At 44.5% G+C, this 22,514-nt stretch overlaps 1 protein-coding gene across 1 annotated transcript; it reads right to left on the reverse strand.

The window, feature by feature from the left end:
• Positions 1 to 413: 413 nt before the first annotated feature.
• On the reverse strand, positions 414 to 21,695 carry LOC131482926 (zinc finger protein 260-like). Its single transcript, XM_058679157.1, has 3 exons — positions 21,416 to 21,695; positions 2,566 to 2,654; positions 414 to 2,036 (listed from the first exon to the last, which is right to left on the reverse strand). The coding sequence occupies exons 1-3, from the start codon at positions 21,693 to 21,695 to the stop codon at positions 414 to 416; spliced, it is 1,992 nt and encodes a 663-aa protein (XP_058535140.1).
• Positions 21,696 to 22,514: the final 819 nt, after the last annotated feature.

The raw sequence follows: 22,514 nt of genomic DNA on the forward strand, positions 1-22,514 counted from the left end.
TAATGGTTGTTTTTCATTCACTTTTTAAGCTTTGACACACCATAATAGCAGGTTTATGGTGGCTAGTCTTTCGGCTGACATGCTTTTCTGGTTCTGAGGTGTGACTCTGCTAATGACTGACTTCAGAAAAATGATTGTTCAGTGAATTCTGTGTGTTTGCTCATTTCTGTGAATATGCTACTTACTGAAGCATGCATGCTTCCCACTGTGTGAAAAATGTATGTGTATGAATTTTAACACACATGTAACACATTTCTGCTTTCCCATGTGAATTCAGATGTTTAATAAAACTTGACTGCTTCCAACAGGATTTTCCACTGATTATATGCACGCAGTTCTTATCCTGTATGGATACTCTGATGTCGAATGAAACCTGACTTGCAAGTAAAGACTTGAAGATACACACTACATTCTTAAGGTTTCTCCCCTGTGTGGAACCTCTGATGTATGATTAGGTGTGACTTCTGAGAAAAAGCTTTTCCACACTCACTACATTCATAAGGTTTTTCCCCTGTGTGGATTCTCTGATGCACCATCAGATTTGACTTACGAGAAAAAGCTTTTCCACACTCACTACATTCATAAGGTTTTTCTCCACTGTGGATTTTCTGATGTCTAAAGAGCTGTGGCTTATCAGAAAAGCCTTTTCCACACTCACTACATTCATAAGGTTTCTCACCTGTGTGGATTCTCTGATGTCTAAAGAGCTGTGGCTTATCAGAAAAGCCTTTTCCACACTCACTACATTCATAAGGTTTTTCCCCTGTGTGGATTCTCTGATGTATGATCATGCTTGACTTCTGAGAAAAAGCTTTTCCACACTCACTACATTCATAAGGTTTTTCACCCGTGTGGATTCTCTGATGTCTAAAGAGCTGTGGCTTATTAGAAAAGCCTTTTCCACACTCATTACATTCATAAGGTTTTTCCCCTGTGTGGATTCTCTGATGTATGATGATGCTTGACTTCTGAGAAAAAGCTTTTCCACACTCACTACATTCATAAGGTTTTTCCCCTGTGTGGATTCTATGATGTCTAAAGAGCTGTGGCTTATCAGAAAAGCCTTTCCCACACTCACTACATTCATAAGGTTTTTCCCCAGTGTGGATTCTCTGATGTATGATGATGCTTGACTTCTGAGAAAAAGCTTTTCCACACTCACTACATTCATAAGGTTTTTCCCCAGTGTGGATTCTCTGATGCACCATCAGATTTGACTTGCGAGAAAATGCTTTTCCACACTCACTACATTCATAAGGTTTTTCCCCAGTGTGGATTTTCTGATGTCTGAAGAGCTGTGGCTTATCAGAAAAGCCTTTTCCACACTCACTACATTGATAAGGTTTCTCACCTGTGTGGATTCTCTGATGTCTAAAGAGCTGTGCCTTATAAGGAAAGCCTTTTCCACACTCACTACATTCATAAGGTTTTTCCCCAGTGTGGATTCTCTGATGAGTATTGAGGTTTGACTTAAGAGAAAAAGCTTTTCCACATTCACTACATTCATAAGGTTTTACCCCAGTGTGGATTCTGTGATGGATAACGAGGTTTGACTTACGAATAAAAGCTTTTCTACACTCACTACATTCATAAGGTTTTTCCCCAGTGTGGATTCTCTGATGTCTAATGAGGTTTGGCTTATAGGAAAAGCATTTCCCACACTCACTACATTCATAAGCTTTTTCCCCAGTGTGCATTCTGTGATGTGCATTCATGTTTGACTTACGAGAAAAACCTATTCCAAACTCCCTGCTATCATTAGTTTTCTGCCCTGTATGGACCCTTTCATGTATGATTAGGCTTGATTTACCAGGAAACTCTTTTCCACACTCATTACATTCATAAGATTTTGTCCTTGTGTGGAGTCTCTGTTGCCAAGTTAGTGATAATTGCTGGTGAAAGGCTTTTCTGTGCTCATTGCATTCATACGGATTCTCTGCACTTTGAAGGATCTGACCTCTAATGAGTTCTGACCTCTGGTACATGTTTTCTTTACATTCATTGGACACATGCAAATATTCTCCTGGGTCAGTTCTCTGTTTGGTGGTAAGGCAAGATTTATAGTAGCCAACATGAATTGCTTCTCGCACGCTGATAGGTTGCTGAATACATGGGTCTTTGGTATAAACTTGCTCACACATAAGGACTATCTTCTTCCCGCTGAAAGTTTTCTCATTTTCATTGTGTTCAAAGGACTGCTGACAAATGTGGATCTTGTCAAACTGACTGAGAATTTTCTCACTCTCAAGGTTGTTCTCAGAGATATTAGAGGCATGCTTCGTTTCAAATGGTATTTCATCAGGCTTCCTGTGGGAAAGCAAATTTAAAAGAAACTATGATATCTTTTTCTCTGCATTCAAAAGGCACCAGATCTTTGAGCCCCTCCAGGGAGTTGCTTTCCCCCTTTCCTCTTCCAATTTCAACAGGTCAATTAACACTAAAAATATGGTCTACAACTGGTTTTCATTCTCTGTTTCTATACTAAAAAAAAGAATCACTGAGCTTTCCTGGTAACATTTGGTTCAGTGCACAATATGGGAATTGAAAAAGAATTTTGGCTCTTACACAAGAGCTATGAGGCTGAACGGAGCAAAAAGGAGACTCCATGAGTTTTGCACTAAAGCTCTTGAAATGACCCTTGGCACTTGATGCCTCTGCACAAAGAGGAAAATAGCCATACACTCACATAAGCCCCAGCCACTGCCTAGCTCCAGCTAAACATCCAGATGGATTGTACTTGGATAGGCTGCAATACACAGCAACATGAAGTGGAATTGGGGGAAGACTAGACTGAGCCAGGCTGCAACACATGCTGGTGGAAAATGACTGGAGGAAAGCCATGGCAGTCAGGGGGATGTTGATGCTGTACACATGATCTCTGGGTGCAGGAGATCCAGTGGGGCCCTGGTAGCCTTGTCTGGGCCCTTGGGCACAGTTGTGTGATGAGCCCAGTTTTTGAGCCCCAGTGGCTGTATGTGTGGTGGCAGTTTATGTTGCTTTGCCTGGGCCCTTGGCTGTCCAGTGCAATGGGTTCTGGGTCTGCGAGTTCTGGGAGTACAGGGTGTGGCAGGCCCCAGGTCACCTGGCTTGGATACTTTACATGCCTGCATGGTGCTGCTAGCTCAGTGAGTGCTGAGAGTGGGGCTCCACCGGGGCAGGATCGACTGGCTCATGGTCTTGGTGCACTTGCCAAAACTGGTATCCCTCAATTGAAAAGAAGTATTGGACAACTGGTGTGGCCCCACATGGAGATGGAAGCCCACTGAAGCCTGGAAAGCACATCTGGACCATCCAAGAGAAAGGAGGAGAGAAGAGATTGAATAATTGCCCCAGCCATATGATGACAGCCAATATTTGGGAGAAAGGAGACTCAAAGGTCAACCATGTCAGCCAATGAACATTGAAAGGGTTCCCTCTTGCTTGAATTGGTGAGATGGACATCATTTCAGAACTATCAGAACCCCTGGACAGAAACCTTGCAGTGTGTGCCACATTGACTCCCTGGTTTGGTATCAGGGGTCCAGTACCCATCCTGAAGTACTAGGATGGTTGGGAGGCCTGGTATAGCTTCTCTGAATATCAATTAACCCTTACCTAAAACAGGAAGGAAAAATAGAAAATTTGGAAATGATCACACCAATTTCTCCTTAATGATCCAATACATGCACACATGCATTGAGTGCAACTAAATCACACACACACACACACACACACACACACACACTACACAGAAACCCAACTCATGAAAAAAAATGATTAGGTCATACGCCCCAGTCCCACCCACCTCTTGATGTTGGAGGTGGGTAGAGCCTAGGCCTGCCTTATTTCGAAGGTATCCACTCCCTGTGTGCTCACCAGGAAGGGCCAGGCCTCTTGAGTCCAGGCAGGCCAAAGCCCAGCTCATCCAGTGGCCATAGTGGCTGAACCTAGGGTCGCAAGCATGGACTCTAATCTGGCTCAGGTCCTCCCAGGAACAGAAAGTGTACATGAGGTTATAGAAAATACATAGGTTTCTACTAAATACCAGTTGATCACATTCAGGAGGTGGATACAGAAGCTGGATCTCAAAATAATTTTTTAAATTTATCTTTTTAGAGACAGAGAAATTTTATTTGCAAAGTGGTCATGTCAGCAGAGGAAGAGGAGGGAATGAGAAAGCATTTCTTGAGAGGAAACTAGGTGTTGCTGTGCTTCCTTTTTTTGTTTATTTTGTTTTGTTTTGTTTTAGATTTATTTTATTTTTTTTTATTACAAAGTCAGATATACTGAGAGGAGGAGAGATAGAGAGGAAGTGGAGTTGCTGGGATTAGAACCAGCGGCCATATGGGATCAAGGCGAGGACCTTAGCCACTAGGCCACGCTGCCGAGCCCTGCTGTGCTTCTTGAAATTGAGACAGCCAGTTAGTAACTTAAATGTTGTCCCAACCCTTGTTTACTGAAGCAGGATGTATAACTGGAAAAAAGGACCCACTCCTCTGTTTTCTCCCAATTCCTGTAAATTCCATCCTTCCACCCTATTCCACAATCCTACTTTTCTATATTAAGTTAAAGAAAAGAATCACTGAGCATTCCTGGTAACATTTGGTTCAGTGCACATTATGGGACTTGAAAAAGACTTCTGGATCTTATACAAGAGCTGTGTGTCTGGAATTAGCAGAGAAGACTCCACAAGGTTTGCACTAAACTTGTGGAAATGATGCTTGGCATCCCAGGCCTCTGCACAAACCTGAACACAACCACCCACGCACATAATCCCCAGTTACTTCCTAGCTCCAGCTAAACCTCCAGACTGATTGTACTTTCAGGAGGAAGTGGGTAGAGATAGGAATTATAAAATTTTAGGACTTTAAAGTCTCTAATCAACAACTGCCTTTTTCAATTTTTCTATCATGTCAATTTTCATTTTAGAAGTAAGTCTCTGGTTCATTATATTTTGAAAACTGTTGGACTGACATTCCCCAAAAAGGCCAATTTTCTTCATGACTTGATACTCTCTAAGTGGATCCTGAATCCCAACTACCTGACATGGGACCAAAATTCTGGCCTCCTCTTTCATACTTCACATCGGCTCTTCCTCACTGAAGAAGGGTTGAGAGTCCAGGCATCAAAAAATAATCACTTTTGGGCCCGGCGGCGTGGCCTAGCGGCTAAAGTCCTCACCTTGAAAGTCCCGCGATCCCATATGGGTGCCGGTTCTAATCCCGGCAGCTCCACTTCCCATCCAGCTCACTGCTTGTGGCCTGGGAAAGCAGTTGAGGACGGCCCAATGCATTGGGACACTGCACCCGCGTGGGAGACCCGGAAGAGGTTCCAGGTTCCCGGCATCGGATCGGCGTGCATCTGCCCGTTGTGGCTCACTTGGGGAGTGAATCATCGGATGGAAGATCTTCCTCTCTGTCTCTCCTCCTCTGTGTATATCTGGCTGTAATAAAATGAATAAATCTTAAAAAAAAATAATCACTTTGGTTTGAGTTTTTATGCACCATCTCGGGGAGGTGTTCACATGATTCAACCCAAGGGCAAATACAAAAAAAGTTATTCACAAAGGGCAATAATGTCTACCACCTCACCCAGAAAAAAGGGTGACTTGTGGCTTCCTTCTCCCAATGTTATGGGCTATGTAGCCAGTTCAGGGTCAGCAGCTTGACTCCATCTAGGCTTTCCCTTCTGCCCACCTGTGACTCTTACCTATCATCACTGGAACTGAGAGGGGGTGGTATTGCATTTTTTTTTTTTTGTGACCACTCGCTTCACAAGTCCCTATAAAGGCCCATGATAGGTAGAGGCTCGCTCTCTTGGTCACATTTTTCTGAAGAATCTAGATGTTTTCTGCTTTTGTGATTCTGCCTTAATTGCTTGGCTTGGAGCTGTGTGAACTTCTGGCCTGACAGTCTATGTGACACCCACCCGGCAGAACACCTGGAAGTTCACGTAGGTAGACCACTCCTCAGGAAGGAGGTCCCTGGTGTTTGATAAGAGTCATTGCCCTATAGCCCATCAATTTGTAGCTTTTGAAAGTTGCTTGCTTCAAACCTGCAATTACAGGCCTGTCAACTTGCTCATTCTGAAAGTTAATAGCTAAAACTGAACAATCATAACTGTATTATTATATGGAATTGTCCTGGCATGGGTTGGGGGCAGACCAGGCTGAATCAGTTCACGTCATCCACTGGCAAATCCAAGCACCAGAACAGACTGTGGATCGAGCCAGAGTGGGCTGGGAGGGAAATAGTGGGATACTCCCTCTTGGGTTACCACTAACACAGCAAGGCACAAAAACAACTAGGAGCAGGGGTGGCTAGATAGAAAGGCACCCAACAACATACATGAATGCTGGATAGTGGAGCTGGTTAGATTGAACTAGGTTTTAATACCCAGTGACATGTATGAGAGCTAAATGGGATGTGGTACAGATTGGACTAGTCTGCTATACATATTGGCAAACCAGAATGGGGGTGGGCGTTGTAAGGGTTACTGTGGGTTGCTGACTAGGCTGCAACTCCCACTGGTTTGTGTGACCATTGAGTATGAAGTGGGCAGGATTCAGGCTAGACTGCAGCACCCATTGGTTCCAGTAGAAGACAGGCTTGGAAACAGAACCACAAGCTGATTAGGGCGATGGAGTGTTTCAGGCCCTGTACTTGCTAGTATACACAAGAATCTGGTCTGGAAACAACTCAGACAAAGTTTCTTTGCGGATGCCCCCAATCAAAAAGCCAGACTCAGAACCCTAACCATGAAAAGACAAGAGGACAGAACAAGTCAATCAACCACCTCAGCTACACTTTGCCAGGGAAAAACTGGGCAAATGGAGACTCTATGAAGGACTGTGTCAATCAGTGGATTCTTCAAAGACCTCATCGTGCTTGCAGTGGTGAGACTGGCAGCAATTCATACCTATTGAACTAACCAAAACCACTTAAGCAAGACCCTCACAGTATGCCCCACATCAGGGACCAGGGATGGGAGGGAGATTGGTGGGCTTCTGCCATAAAATCTCCTTTTATCGCAGATATATGAAGGAAACAATATGGAAATAATAGTCTTACCCATTTTCCTGTAACCCTTCAAATTCTTTACCCAAATTAACTATGTAACAATTGTCAAAAATACAATAAAACATGGAAAAAGGAAAATAAAATTTGTGTTTATATTTATTGGAAATCTAGATATACAGAGAGGATATGAGACACATAGGAAGATCTTCCATGTGCTGATTCACTTCCCAAAAAATCATAACTTTCCAAGCTGAGCAGCCTTAAAGCCAAGAACCAGGAGCTATTTCTGGGTCTCCCATGCAGGTGTATAGTCACAAGCCTGTGGGGTGATCTCAGCAGTTTTCCGAGGACAAAGGCTGCTGAGGTCCATGCGGTTCATGTGAAAGACACGAAGGTGTGAAGAGAACTTTTCCATTGAAGACAAGGCCACGAGGAATTTCCTGTGCCTACAACCACCTGAAAAGCAGTTCCACCTCCCTTTGCACAGACACAGAACAACCCCACAGATACTTATGCTATCTGTTTAGGCATTGTCGGCCACTGTGGAGTTGCTTTTTTACGATCAGTGTGAGCTTCCAAGTTGATGTTGGTGATAACGTCTTAGCTAAAGGGCCTTTTACTATTCCTGCTCTCTTGGCTGCCCCACTCATCATATGATAATCAAGGGTGTTAAGTCCCTACATGTAGCAGGAACCTATGCTTAGGGTTGTCCTCCCACATTGACCATATCCTAATCAAGGATGTTAAGTCCCTAGGTATAGTGGAAATCTATTCTTTCCCTCTTTCCTTAATCTTTATGTCCCTCCTTCTGTGATATACTTCCTTAACTATTTCAAGTCTAAGTTATAGACTCAGGAGTGTAATAGGAATGTGTTACTGATTGCATGTACCATCTATTGAGAACTCCCTGACCACAGGATTAGGGAGGCTGATATCCTGCGTCAACGTTAAACAATTGGCAGGACTATTCTTAGGAATGGCTGCTTGACCAGGTGTAAAAAGTGGGTGTCAGAGTTTGTGAAGGCTTCTGATGAAAAAAAGAGGACTGTTTTTAAAATTGTCTGTTATGATCCTGAAACTGCAGTGGTCCATTTATTTTCCATGCCTACTCCAAGCACCCTTCTCAAGTTCTGAACTTCACTTGAGCTGGACTCTGGCAACGGCCAGTAGCTGGCTGTTAAGTGGGGCTGCCAGGGGCACAAACAAGTGTCCATATATGATCCCAGTGCATGCAAGGCGAGGGACAGCCACTAGGCTACCATGCCATGCCCACGGGTTTGATCTTTAAAAATGACCTATGTGGGCATTTCGATGACCCCCTGTACATTTCACACATGAGTTCAGAAAAACCCAGTTTTTTCAACTTTGTCACTCCTATGACTGCCTAACACTGAGAGCTGAACAGCCATAGAATGGTCAGTGCAGATTTGAAGCTGTGTAGTAGCAGCTATTTCCTTGCTCGTTGAGAGACAACCAATGCAATGGGAAGCGTCTTACTCACAGGTTCCTGTCCAGACAAGGAATGCTCAGAGGACACTTAAAAATCAAAGATCATTCCAAAAAATTTTGCTGTCTCCATTCAAGAGGCACACCGTCTCCTGGCTCTCTCCCAAGAAATGCTATTTCATTCTCTATGCTTTCTACATTCACCTGGTCACTTTGAAAATAAAACTTCTGTCTCCAAATGAAAAAAAAAGTAGAAAGAAAGAAAGAAATCCTATTTATCAAGTCTCATTTTTATACAATTTCCCTTTCATATTGTGCTGCACTTCTGGCCAGAGCTAATGCTAAGCATCTTTGTGGCAATACAGCTCTCTTTTCAGTTATAATATAATTTTTATAATTAAAACTTGCCTGAAGATTATTTCTTGACCTTTCTGATTAGCTCCAAGCAGCTCATTCTTTCCATGGGGATCTGAAATGAGGAAAAGAGTAACCATATCTATGAGTCACATCTAAATGTTTCTTTTCAAATGTTCCAGTGAAGCCAATGAGATTTGTTGCCAATCTAGTTCCAGCACATTTTAATATTAGTGAAATGTGGACATTTATGAGCATTTTTAAATAGGCATTACATCTCATCTATTAATGCCTTAATACAATACGTAGTTTTTAAAATTAAAATTTCAATTATGTGACATTGTGTATTTAACTTAAAGCAGGATATGACAGAAAATATGGTATAAAAATTCAGAATAAGGCTTGGGGTATCTTACATCCTTTCTCAGCACTAGTTTGTCTTTTCCTGACTACTCTGCTTCAAAAACAACTTCCTGAAAATGTATCTTGGGAGGTGGCAGATGTGATTCAAGTGTTTGGATCATGAAAACACCCATATATACTTCTAGATTTATGGTGACAGGCTGGCATATTGCTAGAATAAACCTGTACATGGAGACTATAGAATGCCTGTGTCTCACCAGCTGTCCTTTTGAAAGAAACTCAAAGTAAAACTCAAATATAATTCCAGTCAACATTTACTGAGCTATGTATCAATTCCCCTGCCAATTATGTGCTGACCTACCTGGAAGTCTCTGTTTCACAGATTTCTCCGCTGTCCATGGTGCTGATCCTTGCTCCAACTTGAAGATCACATCAGGCTTTGTCATGGAGTACCCTGTTCATGGAGAATGATGCAGATTTTACGAAATCACCATTAGTCCTACCAATTACTACACCTTATAAACTCTTCTTTCATTAGCAAACTATACAGAAGTGTTCTGCTTAGGCATGACAGAGTTTCACTCACCCAATGACAGCAGATTGTTATAGGTCTCAAGCATCACCTCCCTGTACAGGGTTCTCTGTGTATTGTCCATTGTCTGCCATTCTTCCTGGGTAAAGTCCACAGCCACATCTTCAAAGGACACCAACACCTGTAACAGCACATGTCTCCTCAGTTCTGGATCATTAAATAGAAACAGTGACCGTGCATTCTTTGTATACTAAATTTGCAACATCTATGGACGCAGTTTAATTTATAAGTTATACAGCATCATAGAATAACAGTTAAATGAAAGTATCTTGTGCTGTATTACCTTTGCAATTCTAATATTACAACAGAATATTCCTTATTCTAGTAAAGGTTGTGTTCTCTAAAGATTCTCATTCTAACGAACTGTTGAAGGCATTGTTAGAATAGCTCTCCAAGCGGAAGATATCACCCTGTTATTGCCACTCTGATTTTCAACTAAATTAACATAAGCAATCATATTAACTCAGCATTTATGATACTAAGCTGAGTTTAATTCTTCTGTGTGTGTTCAATTTGCATCTTCTAGGAATGCAGCTTAATTTACAATCTATATGGCTTTCAATTGACTGGGATGATACTCTGCTGGCTCTGTCTTCAGACCAGAGAGGGTATACCTAAGAAGCCGTTGAACTTGACTGGACAATAAGATGCTGGACTCTATGTATGGTATACGCTTGCAATGGGTGAATTTCAACTGAACTTGAGCTGTGGTTATGCAACAAGGTGGAGGAATCCACCATGGTGGGAGGGTTTGGGGAAGGGTGGAAGAACCCAAGTATCTATGTAACTGTGTCACATAATACAATGTAATTAATGAAGTTAAATAATAAATAATTAAAAAAAAGAGTGCTGCTTATATTAGGGTTTTTCATAAATTGCTTTGATTGTGCTGTAGAATGTTCCATCTATGCCTATTTTGCTTAGAGTTTTTAACATGACGAGGTGTTGCATTTTAACAAATGCCTTCTCTGCATCTATTGAGATGACCATATGGTTTTTATATTTCATTCCATTAATATGATGTATCACAGTTATTGATTTGTGAATGGTCAACCATCCCTGCACACCTGGGATGTATCCCACCTGGTCTGTGAAAATGAACTGCCTGAAGAACTGTTGGATCCTGTTGGATAGTATTTTGTTCAGAATTTTTGTGTTCATCAAGGATCTTGATCTGTAGTTAACTGTTTTTGTTGTGTCTATCTGGCTTTGGTATTAAGGTGATATTGGCTTCATAAAATTTTGGAAGAATTGCCTCTCTTTCTATTGTTTTGAAAAGTTTGTGGAAGATTGGGGTAATCTCTTTTTTAAATGTTTGGTGAAAATGTTTGGCAAAATTCTTTCACTAGAACATCTTTGAATATCAGCTGTAGGGCCAGTATGGAGATTTCAAATATTTGGAGTTTTTCTTTACTGTGGAAGAATTTTTTTTTTCATTTTTAAAGACAAAGGAGAGCTTTGTAGGATACGTTAATCTGGGCTGACATTTTTGTCCCTTCTAGAATCTGGAATGTCACTCCATTATCTTCTCGACTGCAGTGTTTCCTCTGAGAGGTCAGCTGTGGGTTTGATTCGAGTTCCTCTATTGGTCACTTGATTTTTCCACGGGCACATTAGATTTTTTTGCTTATGTTCAACTGAGGAGAGCTTGATTATCTTGTATCATGGCGATCAACTCTGCTGGGATAACTGTGCCCCTCCTGGATGCTGTTTCCCAATTCCTTCTCTAGATTAGGGAAGTTTTCTTTTATTATTTCAATGAATAATACTTTAATTCCAATTTCTCTCTCTGCATCTTCTGGAACTCCCATAATTCTTATGTTGGGCCTGTTAATTTTATTTTAAAATTCTTGGATAATTTTTTACCTTGACCTGGCTCTATTGTAGCTTTTTTATTTGTTTGTTTGTTTCTCCTGGTGACAGGAAATATCTTCCAATTCTTGCTCCACTGTGTTTTTAACTTCTGAAATGTCAGCCTTCATTTAATTCATTTCCTCTGTGACAAATTCTTTAAATTCTTTGAACTCTTGTATTATGTGGTTTTCAGTGTTGGTCAAAAGCTTTATACTAAGTTTCCTGAATTCTGTCTCCCTGATCTTTTCAATATCTTCCTGAGTTAATTCTAATGGTGGTAGAGGCTTTTGCTGCTTTACTGGGGAGTCTTCAGTAATGTCTGCCTTAGTTAATTCTGAGGGTGGTAGAAGGTTTTGCTGCATTACTGAGGAGTCTTCAGTAACATTCATTACGCTGTCTCTTCTTTTAACTTTTGACATTGGAATCCTGTTTGGATTTTTGCTCCTTAGCTTGGATTTCTAAGATATATTACCAAGAAATCTACAAATCAATTTTTAAGTTTAATCAGTTTCCTTAGGAAGACGCCAACTATCCCAGATAACTGGTTTGTCTGCAGCACTGATCTTATCTAAACACAAGATGACGCCCAGTGGGCTCTGTTATCAAAACACACAAGATGGTGCCCCGTGAGGCACTGCCAGGGAACTGGTGCTGTTGGCCTTCTGATCTGGGGACCACACAGATCATGTAGGATGATAAGCTAGTACTATCCTCAATGTTGGATCAGCTGGGTGTGGCTAGTTAGAAACTTGCCCAATCCAGCGTTTTATCCCTGTGTTGTTAGCTCCAATCCGCCACCAATCTGCCCTGAGGAGTACACAGCTCCCTTTTTGTTCATTGCTGGGCCAAATTATTAGGTAGAATATGCCAGTTCCAGCCTACCTTTACCTCTGGAGCTCCAGGAGCAAACCGAAGCTCCCACCTGGCTACCGGGAGCGCTGATTCTATGGCTACCTCTGGATCCCTGAGTATTGTTGGAGTCTATATCACAATTCACCTGTGGCTGGTAGGTTTTCTGTTCCCTGTAACACCACTCCACCACAGTTGCCTCATCTCTGTTTTCAGGGGGTCTCCAGATACCTGCTTGTTGACTGCCTGACCCCTATGTTTTTCTGTAATCTGCTCTTTGTTCTTTACCCTGTGTAATGTTTCTCTGTCATCTTGAACATGTCTGCACCCTTTTCCCACATGGCAGATTTATTTTCAATTCTCCAAGCACACTCCATACTGATTTCCACAATGGTTGTACACTCTATATTCCCTCCAGCAGTGAAATGAGGGTATCATTCACCCCAGCAGGTACTATTAATGGAGTTCTGAATTTCGGCTGGTCTCCCTGGAGTTAGGTGGTACCTCAATATGGTTTTCATTTTTATCTCTCTGTTGGTTAGGGAATCTGAGCATCTTTTCATATGTTTGTCAGTCATTTGGATCTGTTCTTCTGCACAATGTCTGTTCATTTGCATTGCACATTATTTCAAAGTCTTTTATTTATTTATTTTTTTACTGTCCCCAGGTTTCTGAAACTCTTTGTAAATCGTGGATATTAGTCCCCTATCACTTGTGTAGTGTTCTAAATTTTTCTCTCATTCTGTTGGTTGCTTCTTCACCAGCAGGTAAGTAACCCTATGGGGTTCCACAGACCTGCCAGGCGTTCCATGTCCAGGTATGCTCAAACACCCACTCCACACGTCCCACAGTCCACTCCTGGGCCAAGAGGGCTTAGCTGGTACCCTCACGTATCCTCAACACACACAACATGCACTCCAGCACCTAGGGGTTACTACAGTGACCCAAGGGCCCAAGGTGCCCACCAACAGCTATTCCAGGGCCAAGCTTGACAAGCTGGTGCAATCTGACTGTTGTCCACCTGACATCTGCTTCTTAGCCAAGACATCTTGGGCAGTGTCCCTGCTCCAACGGCACCATAGTCATCCACTTCACGACCAGACTGAATTGCGCCTGAGGGGAAGATATTCCTCTAGCATGCCCCCTCCATTGCTCCACTTACCCAGGCAGGACCACGCTCAGTGCACATCATCAGCTCACCTCTAGCCTATGATAGCACTGCCACAATGTCCACCTTCCACCACTTGAAAACCATTCCAGCTCAGGCAGTGATATTGCTGCTTCAGCAGGCAGTGCATTTGCCAATCACTCCTGTGATGGTTCCCTTCTGTTGATGGCCCTGAGGCCAGACCCTGCATGTCTGATGTCCCCCACCACACAACACACCCACCCTATCACCTCAATTGTTCTTCCAGTGGGATGTCCCACATCTGTAGCCTGCCTGCAAGCTGCTCCAGGGACAGGACAGCTGGGAAGCCCCAATACTCACCTCTAACCTGCCTGCCCCTTCAGAATTTCTGCTGCTGCTCCAGGGCAAGGCAGGTTATATTTGCAGGAAATTCAAGCAAAACACTGCAGCAGCATCTTTCATTGTTTCACAGGGGAGAATTTTCATGTGGACAACTCTAGTTTGCAAAGCAGGATTTATTTAAAAGTAGGAACCAAAGTGATTCCTGCCCCAGAGGAAGCATGGCACTCCAAAGGAGTAAAGACTCAAGAAAATGCTGGAGGTGCCCAGCGGCGTGGCCTAGCGCCTAAAGTCCTCACCTTGAAAGCCCCGGGATCCCATATGGGCGCCGGATCTAATCCCGGCAGCTCCACTTCCCATCCAGCTCACTGCTTGTGGCCTGGGAAAGCAGTCAAGGATGACCCAAAGCTTTGGGACCCTGCACCCACGTGGGAGACCCGGAAGAGGTTCCTGGTCCCGGCTTCGGATCGGCGAGTACCGGCCCATTGCAGCTCACTTGGGGAGTGAAACATCGGATGGAAGATCTTCCTCTCTGTCTCTCCTCCTCTCTGTATATCCGGCTTTCCAATAACAATAAAATCTTTAAAAAAAAAAATGCTTGAAACAGTGGATTTTTTTTTTTATACACTCTCTCGGGAAGGTGTTCACATGAGTCACCCCAAGGGCAAAGAGAAAGAAACTTATTCACAATGGTCAATAATGTCTACCACCGCACCCAGAATAAAAGGGTGAGACTTGTGACTTGCTTCTCCCAATGTTACGGGCTAGGCAGCCAGTTCAGGGTCACCACCATGAAAGCCACACCCGCACACAATCCAGGCTATCCCTTCTGCCCACCTGTGACATTCACCTATCATCACCTGGAACTGAGAGGGTGTGGTATTGCATTTTTTTGTAACCACTCCCCTCGCAAGCCCCCATAAAGGCCCATGATAGGGAGAGGCTCTCACTCTTGGTCACATGTTTCTGAAGAATCTAGATGTTTTCTGCTTTTGTGATTCTGCCTTAATTGCTTGTCTGGGAGCTGTGTGAACTCTTGGCCTGACAGTCTATGTCACACCCAGCAGAACACCTGGCAGGTCATGTAGGTAGACCACTCCTCAGGAAGGAGGTCCTTGGTGTTTGATAAGAGTCATTGCCCTATAGCCCATCAATTTGTACCTTTTGAAAGCTGCTTGCTTCCAACCTACCATTACAAGCCTGCCAACTTGCTCATTTTGAAAGTTAACAGCTAAAACTGACCAATCATGACTGCCGGAGTCCAGCTCCAGCTGAGTCCGGAGCTCGGGAAGGGTGCGGGGATGAGGCGTGAAGAGAGAAAGAAAGGAGACGGACCACCAGATTCCTTGATCGTAGTGGACAAAAAGAGAAAGCTGTCCTCTTTATTTATACAGAAGCAGTACAAAGTTTTTCTTAGGGGCATATTGACATAGCTTCATTGGGGCACAATTTACAACTTCTTGAGAAATGATTGAGGAAGGATTCCATATTCCTTGCTTATCTTGGCTTGTCAGTCTTCATCTGCTCTCCTCAGGTCTGGACTATAACCTAGGCGCCGCCTGTGTCAACCAGACCCCTATCTTGTATGAGTTAAAAGGTCTGGGGCCTTGGTCTATGGGGATCGGGGTTATTGACATTAGTTGGCCATTAGGTCTGTAAGCTCACACAGTTTGTTAAAACAAGGGAAATAACAGCGGAAAGAATTGCAGTTAGCAATGAGCTAAGTTACTCTATTTAAGTTTCAACTCTACAATGGATGAGTGAGTCTTTCCAAAGACAATTCTACAAATTGTTTCAGTATTAGACAAGGCATTATCCATTCCAACGTTGCAACCAAGAGTTTCTTAGTAGACAACACATCTTATGCAGTAATACACTCCTACTACAATTCTTATTCTACAACTTATCTATCACTAAATGGGAGAAATACATCAAGAGAGAAAAAACATGAAGATCTAAGACAAAAAGTTATAAACATTACATTCCTCTACAACTGCAGGCTCTACAACTTCATAAGTGATCAAACAATAATCAAAAATATATCTTTATGATATTAGTGAAATCACCCTGTATTTCCTCTAGCTAAAAATTTATGAAAACAACTAAAACAGCTACATTTTCTATATTCTAAAGAATTGCAAGGACAGGCTAACCTTTAAGACCACAGTAACCATATTTTTTTGCCTTAGCAGGATAGGCTTCAGGGTTACAGTAGCTATATTCTTCGTCATAGCAGAATGACCTTTAGGGTCACAGTAACAGGATAACTTTTAGGGTTCCTCTTATCAAGCCCTTTCCCAGAAAGCATGCTAAATATCTGGGCCAGATTTTATGGCAATGGGTAAACAGCACAGACTTAATTATACTCCTATGTGTAGTTAAAGGCCCACTCACCAGGACATCCTCAGTAACATTAACTCTTAAGCTCACATTGGTTGTAAAAGCCATCTCACAGGGGCAGACAATGCCTCAATAGATTTCATAGTGGGGTGGTTGAGTGCCCATGCGAAGGGGAGTGAAAACTGCATCAAGGTGGTCAGAGATTAATCCACTTAGCCCTGCTAAGCAGCTGGTAGCTCCCCGGGCCCTGCCAGTCAGGGAGCTGTTCTCTTCACACCTTCGTGTTATACACACCTACTGCATGGACTCCATCACATGACTGTATAATTATATGGAATCGTCCTGAAATGTATAAGAACCCTATGCTGTTTAACCTTGGCCCTTGTTTTGCTCTCTTTTTCTGCCCTGCTGCTTCTGTTGCAACCTTGGCTGCGGCTGCCCCTGCCACAGCCAACTCTGCTGCTGGGGGAGGTGGCTGGGAGACCTAGGTTAAACTGAATAAACTGTCTTTATGCCTTAACACTGACTTCAGACTATGATTTTCTGGGGATCTCAAAAACCCAGCAGAACATTTGCGGGCTCAACCAGGACCAAGACCGGGGATGTGCGGTGTCACCTAACTTTTCTCCTTTTCTTTGCCAGCTAATTCTGTCTTCTTTTTCCTTTTTTATTTTGATGTATTACCTTTTTCAGCTGAATTTTTCTTTGTACCCAATATGGGGGCAGAAAGCTCTGAATGGGTTAAGTGTTTGCGCCTGGTGAGTGGGCTGGAAGACCTCTCCTGGTAAGACAACTTTTTGCCTAAGGAGGAGTGGGTATGTGTACTCCAAACGATTTTTGCTTTAGTAGGTCTACGTTGTTAACTGAGTCTCCCTGTCTTTAAACTGTTGAATGTCTTTGTGTCTTCCATGTATAAGTTAAATGCTTGGGTAGTTAAATTGGCTACAAAAGCTTGAGCTGTGAAATAGTTAAATTAGCTGCAAAATCTTGAACTGTGAGAATTTTGTGAGAGTTCTTATTATCTGAATTAAATTGAACCTATGGGTGGGTGCCAGGCCGGAGCTGTCTTCATGCTTGGATACCTGATTCTAGCCACCACATACACACGGAGAGCTGTTCCCCGGCCTGCCTGAGCTCCAGAAGCTGTTTTCTTCATAGTGAGTGCACAGAAGGAGGAAGTCTGAAGAACAAGGTGGGCCCATGCCCCGCACATTTCCATCATGGCATGGTGAATGGGACTGGGGACGGGGCGACCTCGGGGTCTGGGGGTTAAAACTTCCAGCATGGGCTTGGCAGCGTGGCCTAGTGGCTAAGGTCCTCGCCTTGATCCCATATGGCCGCAGGTTCTAATCCCAGCAGCTCCACTTGCTCTCTGTCTCTCTCCTTCTCTCAGTATATCTGACTTTGTAATTAAAAAAAAAAAAAAAAAAAAAAAAAAAAACCTTCCAGCAGCCTGGGCCTGGCGGCATGGACTAGCCACTAAAGTCCTCACCTTGAACACACTGGGATCCCGTATGTGTGCCGGTTCTGATCCCTGCAGCTCCACTTCCCATCCAGCTCATTGCTTGTGGTCTGGGAAAGCAGTCAAGGATGGCCCAAAGCTTTGGGATCCTGTACCCATGTGGGAGACCTGGAGGAAGTTCCTGCCTCCTGGCTCCTGATTGGAACAACACCAGCCGTTGCTGTCATTTGGAGAGTGAATCATCTTCACTCTCTGTCTCTTCTGTCTATATATATCTGACTTTGTAATATAAATAAATAAATCTTAAAAAAAAAAAAAAAAAAACTTCCAGCAGCCTGCTGGCTACTGCTGGATGCCAGTCCGGGGACCTCTTCATGCTCAGAGCTGTGATTCCCGCCACCATGTGCACATGGTGAGCTATCACTGGTCAGCCAGCTTTGGGGTTTGGGGCTTTGAATTGCTGCTTAGGTAGCTCCCTCTTGAGGCCACTGTGATTCTGGGATGTGAATCCATCCTAAAGATTCCCAATGACAAAGTAACTTTTCCTTTGAAGGTAAGTGAGGGTACTGAGACCTGAGTTAGAGGAGTGGGACAAGATAATCTTCATGGGTCAGACTGACATATCAAACTCCTTTGAATCCTGTGTAGAACTTGTAATCACTGAACAATGCTGACCATCGAACACCAGTCCATGCAAAAGCTAAGGCTGGTGGCTAGTCTAGCAGGATAATATGCTATTATCTGACATGATGATGGTTCAGGAGATGGGTCACATTAGGCAGGACCATGACATTAATGAACAAATGATAAAACCATATCTGGGGGTAAATTCAGTGGGGGATGTCTGGGCCCAATCCTGTGGAAATTCTAGCCCCACTGGTCAGCTCAAGAGTTGGGGTGGTGATGGACTAAGCTAGGTGTGACCAAGGAGCCTGCCATCACTCATAGGGGAAGGAACCAACAATAGTCTGGACAGGTCTAGGCAGCAGCACCCAAATGTGCATTCTAAATAGGGTGTGGGGTGGGCCAGGCTGCAAAGTTCTCCAATTTAACACAAGACCAAATGGAAGGCCAGACTATGTGTGGCAGTGGCCTAAAACCCATTGGCATGTATGAGAACTGGGTCTGGAAGTTGGTCAAATGGAGGAACTAGGGAAACTCTCCGGGTGGGTCATAGCTTCTGATGGTGAACACATGTTCCAGACCTGGGGGTTGAACAAGCTGGACAAAGCAGCTTCAACAGCTGGCCAATGTGTGAATTGGTAATGGAATGGGGTGGATCAGGTATGGCTGAGCAAACCTCAGCTCACAGGCAAAAATAGAGATCAAGATGGAGCACAGGTCATGCTGAGCTAAGCTCTTTCACTTACTGGTCTGCATTAGCCAGGGACACTAAGCCACAGTGTTTAATGCAGGAGTCGGGACAGGTGAGGTGCTGTGACAAGCTGAGTCAGAGCAACCAGTGGCATGCGTGTGATCTATGGCTGGGAACAGGCCTGGCTGGGGAGCTAAGGGGACACTTCAGCTGGCTTGAGGTTCCCAACAAGAAGTGTGTGGGCTGGAATTGGGGCTGGGTTCTGATCAGGAAATGGTTGTAGTTTCCATTGTCACAAGTGTGGACTGGGACTGGATGCTCCATGCTGGGCCAGACTCCAATACTGTCTGGTGTTCTGAAGGACCAGGGTAGATGTTGGATGGACTAGGCTAGGTCTCCACCCCTACTGAGCCATGTGTAAGTTGTATGTGGGTGTGTACTAGATGTGGTTAGGCTGGACTGCAACACCCATTGGTTCACATGGAAAAGAGCACTGGAAACAGAACTGACCTAGCAATTTCAACCATCAGCTTCTTGGGGTGATAGACAGTACCGGGAACTTTTTTCCTTTGCAAGTACAAACAAGAACCTGGTCTCAGTTCACCTCAGACAGTTTCTTTTGGGATCCCCCCAATCAAACTGCCAGACTCAGTTCCTTAACCATGAAAAGACAGAAGACAGAACAAATAGATCAACTACCTGAGCCATATGTTGGCAGTGAAAAACAGTGCAAACGGAGACTCTAAGACGGGCTGTCAACCAGTAAATTCTGCAGTGATTTCTTCATGCTGGAAATGGTGAGACTGGCCTCAATTCATAGCTGTTGAACTATCAAAACCACTTGAGCAAGACCGTAGGAGCATGCCCCACATCCGGTACCTGGGATTTGTAAGGGACTGGGTGGGGATTCTCCCTTTACCTCCCCCTTTACCACAGAGGCTGGAAAAAAATGTGGGAATAATAGTCTTACCAACTTTCCTGTAGCCCTTGAACCTTTGTGCCCTAATTAACTATGTAAAGATTGTTACACATAAAATAAAATAATGAAGATAAAATTGAACCTATGGGTGACACTCCTAAAGTTCAACGTGAACAGCGAGAGAACGTTGCTCCAAATTAATTTTCTGAGCAAGAGGAATGGCCGAACATCTGTGGAGGATAGTTTGGGAATCAATAGCTGACATTATAGCATCTAGGAAGATGCCTAAGTCAGCTCTGTCGGCTGGGATCTCTAGGTGACGACTGGGGTCTTCAAAGTTTGATGTCCCTGGGTCCAAGTGCCTAACCTGACGGTTCAGAGTCTGTGTCGTCTCCCAAGTTTTGCTCTGTATGGATCCGCTTGCCAGGGTTCTGAGTCTGATGGTTTGGGGGTGACCTTTTTTTTTTTAAGATTAATTAATTTGTATTACAAAATCATATATACAGAGAAGAGAGATAGAGAAGATCTTCCGTCCAATGATTCCGTCCCCAAACTGAGGGCAACGGCCAGTGTTGTTCCAACCCGGAACCAGGGGATAGGAACTTCCTCCAGGTCTCCCATATGGGTGCAGGGTTCCAAGGCTTTGGGCCATCCTTGACTGCTTTCCCAGGCCACAAGCAGAGAGCTGGATGGGAAGTGGAGTTGCCAGGATTAGAACCAGTGCCCATATGGGATCCTGGCACATTGAAGGTGAAGAATTTAGCCACTAGTCCATGCCGCCAGGCCTGGGGGTGACCTTCTAACTGGTTTCTGCATTCAAAGGATCTGTAAGTCAGTTAGTTGTTCCTAGTGTGATGGGTCAGGGCCTGTGTCCTCTCCCAAGTTGCGAGCCAAACGGACATGCCTGCCTGGGATCCGAGTCCGATGGGTTTTTGAGCGACATTCTAACTGGGCTCCAGATTCCACAGAGTGTATAGTGGTTGATCTGAGCTTGGGAGGTTAGGGCCAGTGTCCTCTCCCAAGTACCAGATTAGAAGGACCACCTGAGGAATATGCAGTTGAAAAAAATCTAATCATTCGCCCCTGCTCGGTGCTAATTACTGTATTCCTGCTTCTGCAACCCCTTCTTTTTCTTGCTCTGCTAAGAGGCTATGTGACCTCAGGCCTGACAATTTAGGGGCAGTTGCCCAGGTACCCTGAGGGGACCGACCTGCCTACGTGACACTTGTCCCATCACCCCGATAGGAAACCCCACTTACCCTTTGAACTGACCAATAGTGTAAAGGTCCTATACAAATGAAGGATACTAAAACCTAACCCTCTGATTGGCTGATTTTTGTATAAAAAACCTAAGATTTGGAGACTCGGGGTCTTCTTGCTAAAATAAACACTCCTGACGACCTCTGACTCCTGGTGATCCTTCTGGGAAGCAGTGGCAGCAGCGGCGACGCCAACCCTGGCGGCGGCGGCGGCTGTGGCGGAAGCGGCTCTGGTGTTGACTGTGATTGCAGCGGGCGGCTGCGGCACCTACATAGGGGGTGGCTGCAGCGGAGGTGATAGCAGCAGAAGGCAGCGGCAGCGGCAGCGGCAAGAAGAGAAGCAGCGGCGGAACCAGTGATCGTGACCGTGACCACAGCGGTGGGGACGGCCATAGGTCGTCCCTGGCTGTAGAGTTGCAACGCCGAACAAGAGACGAGGAGGCGCCTGCAGAGCTGTACGCGGACCGGCCCGCCATTGTCCAGTGCCGCCGAGCTGTAACACTGTTCCAGGTCATGGCCAATTACGACCGAAAGAGCTGAGACCATGGCCCCACCTCCGTCTGCTCGCTTCCCACCTGTGGTGCCTGGCTGTACCGCGGTCCAGGAAGCCCCACCTGGGCTCACCTGCCTGGCTGTGCCCCTGTTAGGAGAGCCCTGCTTGCTTGCCGCCCAGCCATCTGCCAGCTAGCCGGGGAACTGAATCCATCCAGCTACCCTGACGCCGGTTGCCTGCACAACACACCCACCCCTTTTGCCCGAGTTCCAAAATCCGAGGGGTTGGAAGGTGCCCTTTCCACCTGAGTTCTGGATTCAAGGGACTGTGAGTAGAATGATACCAGTTAGCCTAGGATATGTGTGTGTGAAAACTCCCTCTGCTCCCAGGTGTAGCTTGTAAGGCACAGCTTAGCTCCTAGGCATTGATATGTATATTTAGCATGATCTGGTGGGAGCAAGCTCTTCACCACCACCCTACTGGGGACAGGCTTGTGTTAATTTAACTCGTTCTAGCCTGAGAGATTATCATCCCTTTGTCATCAAATCTGACCTACTTGTTAGCAGTGTTAGAGTGTGGGGAAAATGTTAGAATGTTAGAATGGAATGTTATTGCTGGGCAGTGTGATGTTCCTTTGAGCCAAAAAACTGCTATTTTGCTAGGACAGGAGGCGCCTGGACTCTGGGAAGAATCCACTCTAGCGATGAATCTTTTCCTTGCTGCCCTGCAGCCTTGTGATCCATCAACTAACCCAGGTACAGGAGGGCAGAGGGAGGTGCAATTCTTCTCTATTCCCAGGAAC

The sequence above is a fragment of the Ochotona princeps genome, chromosome 21, assembly GCF_030435755.1.
Source record: "Ochotona princeps isolate mOchPri1 chromosome 21, mOchPri1.hap1, whole genome shotgun sequence".
In the NCBI taxonomy this organism is placed as follows: domain Eukaryota; kingdom Metazoa; phylum Chordata; class Mammalia; order Lagomorpha; family Ochotonidae; genus Ochotona; species Ochotona princeps.

Bases quoted from the DNA above. Each gene is read 5' to 3' on its own strand.
- LOC131482926 (XM_058679157.1), bottom strand. From the start codon at position 21,695: ATGGCGGGCCGGTCCGCGTACAGCTCTGCAGGCGCCTCCTCGTCTCTT. The intron at 2,655-21,415 runs GTTGGCGTCGCC...CTCTTTGTGCAG, and splicing joins CAGCCGCCGCCGCCGCCAGG to AGGCATCAAGTGCCAAGGGT. The intron at 2,037-2,565 runs GTAAGAGCCAAA...ACCACCAAACAG, and splicing joins TTCAGCCTCATAGCTCTTGT to AGAACTGACCCAGGAGAATA.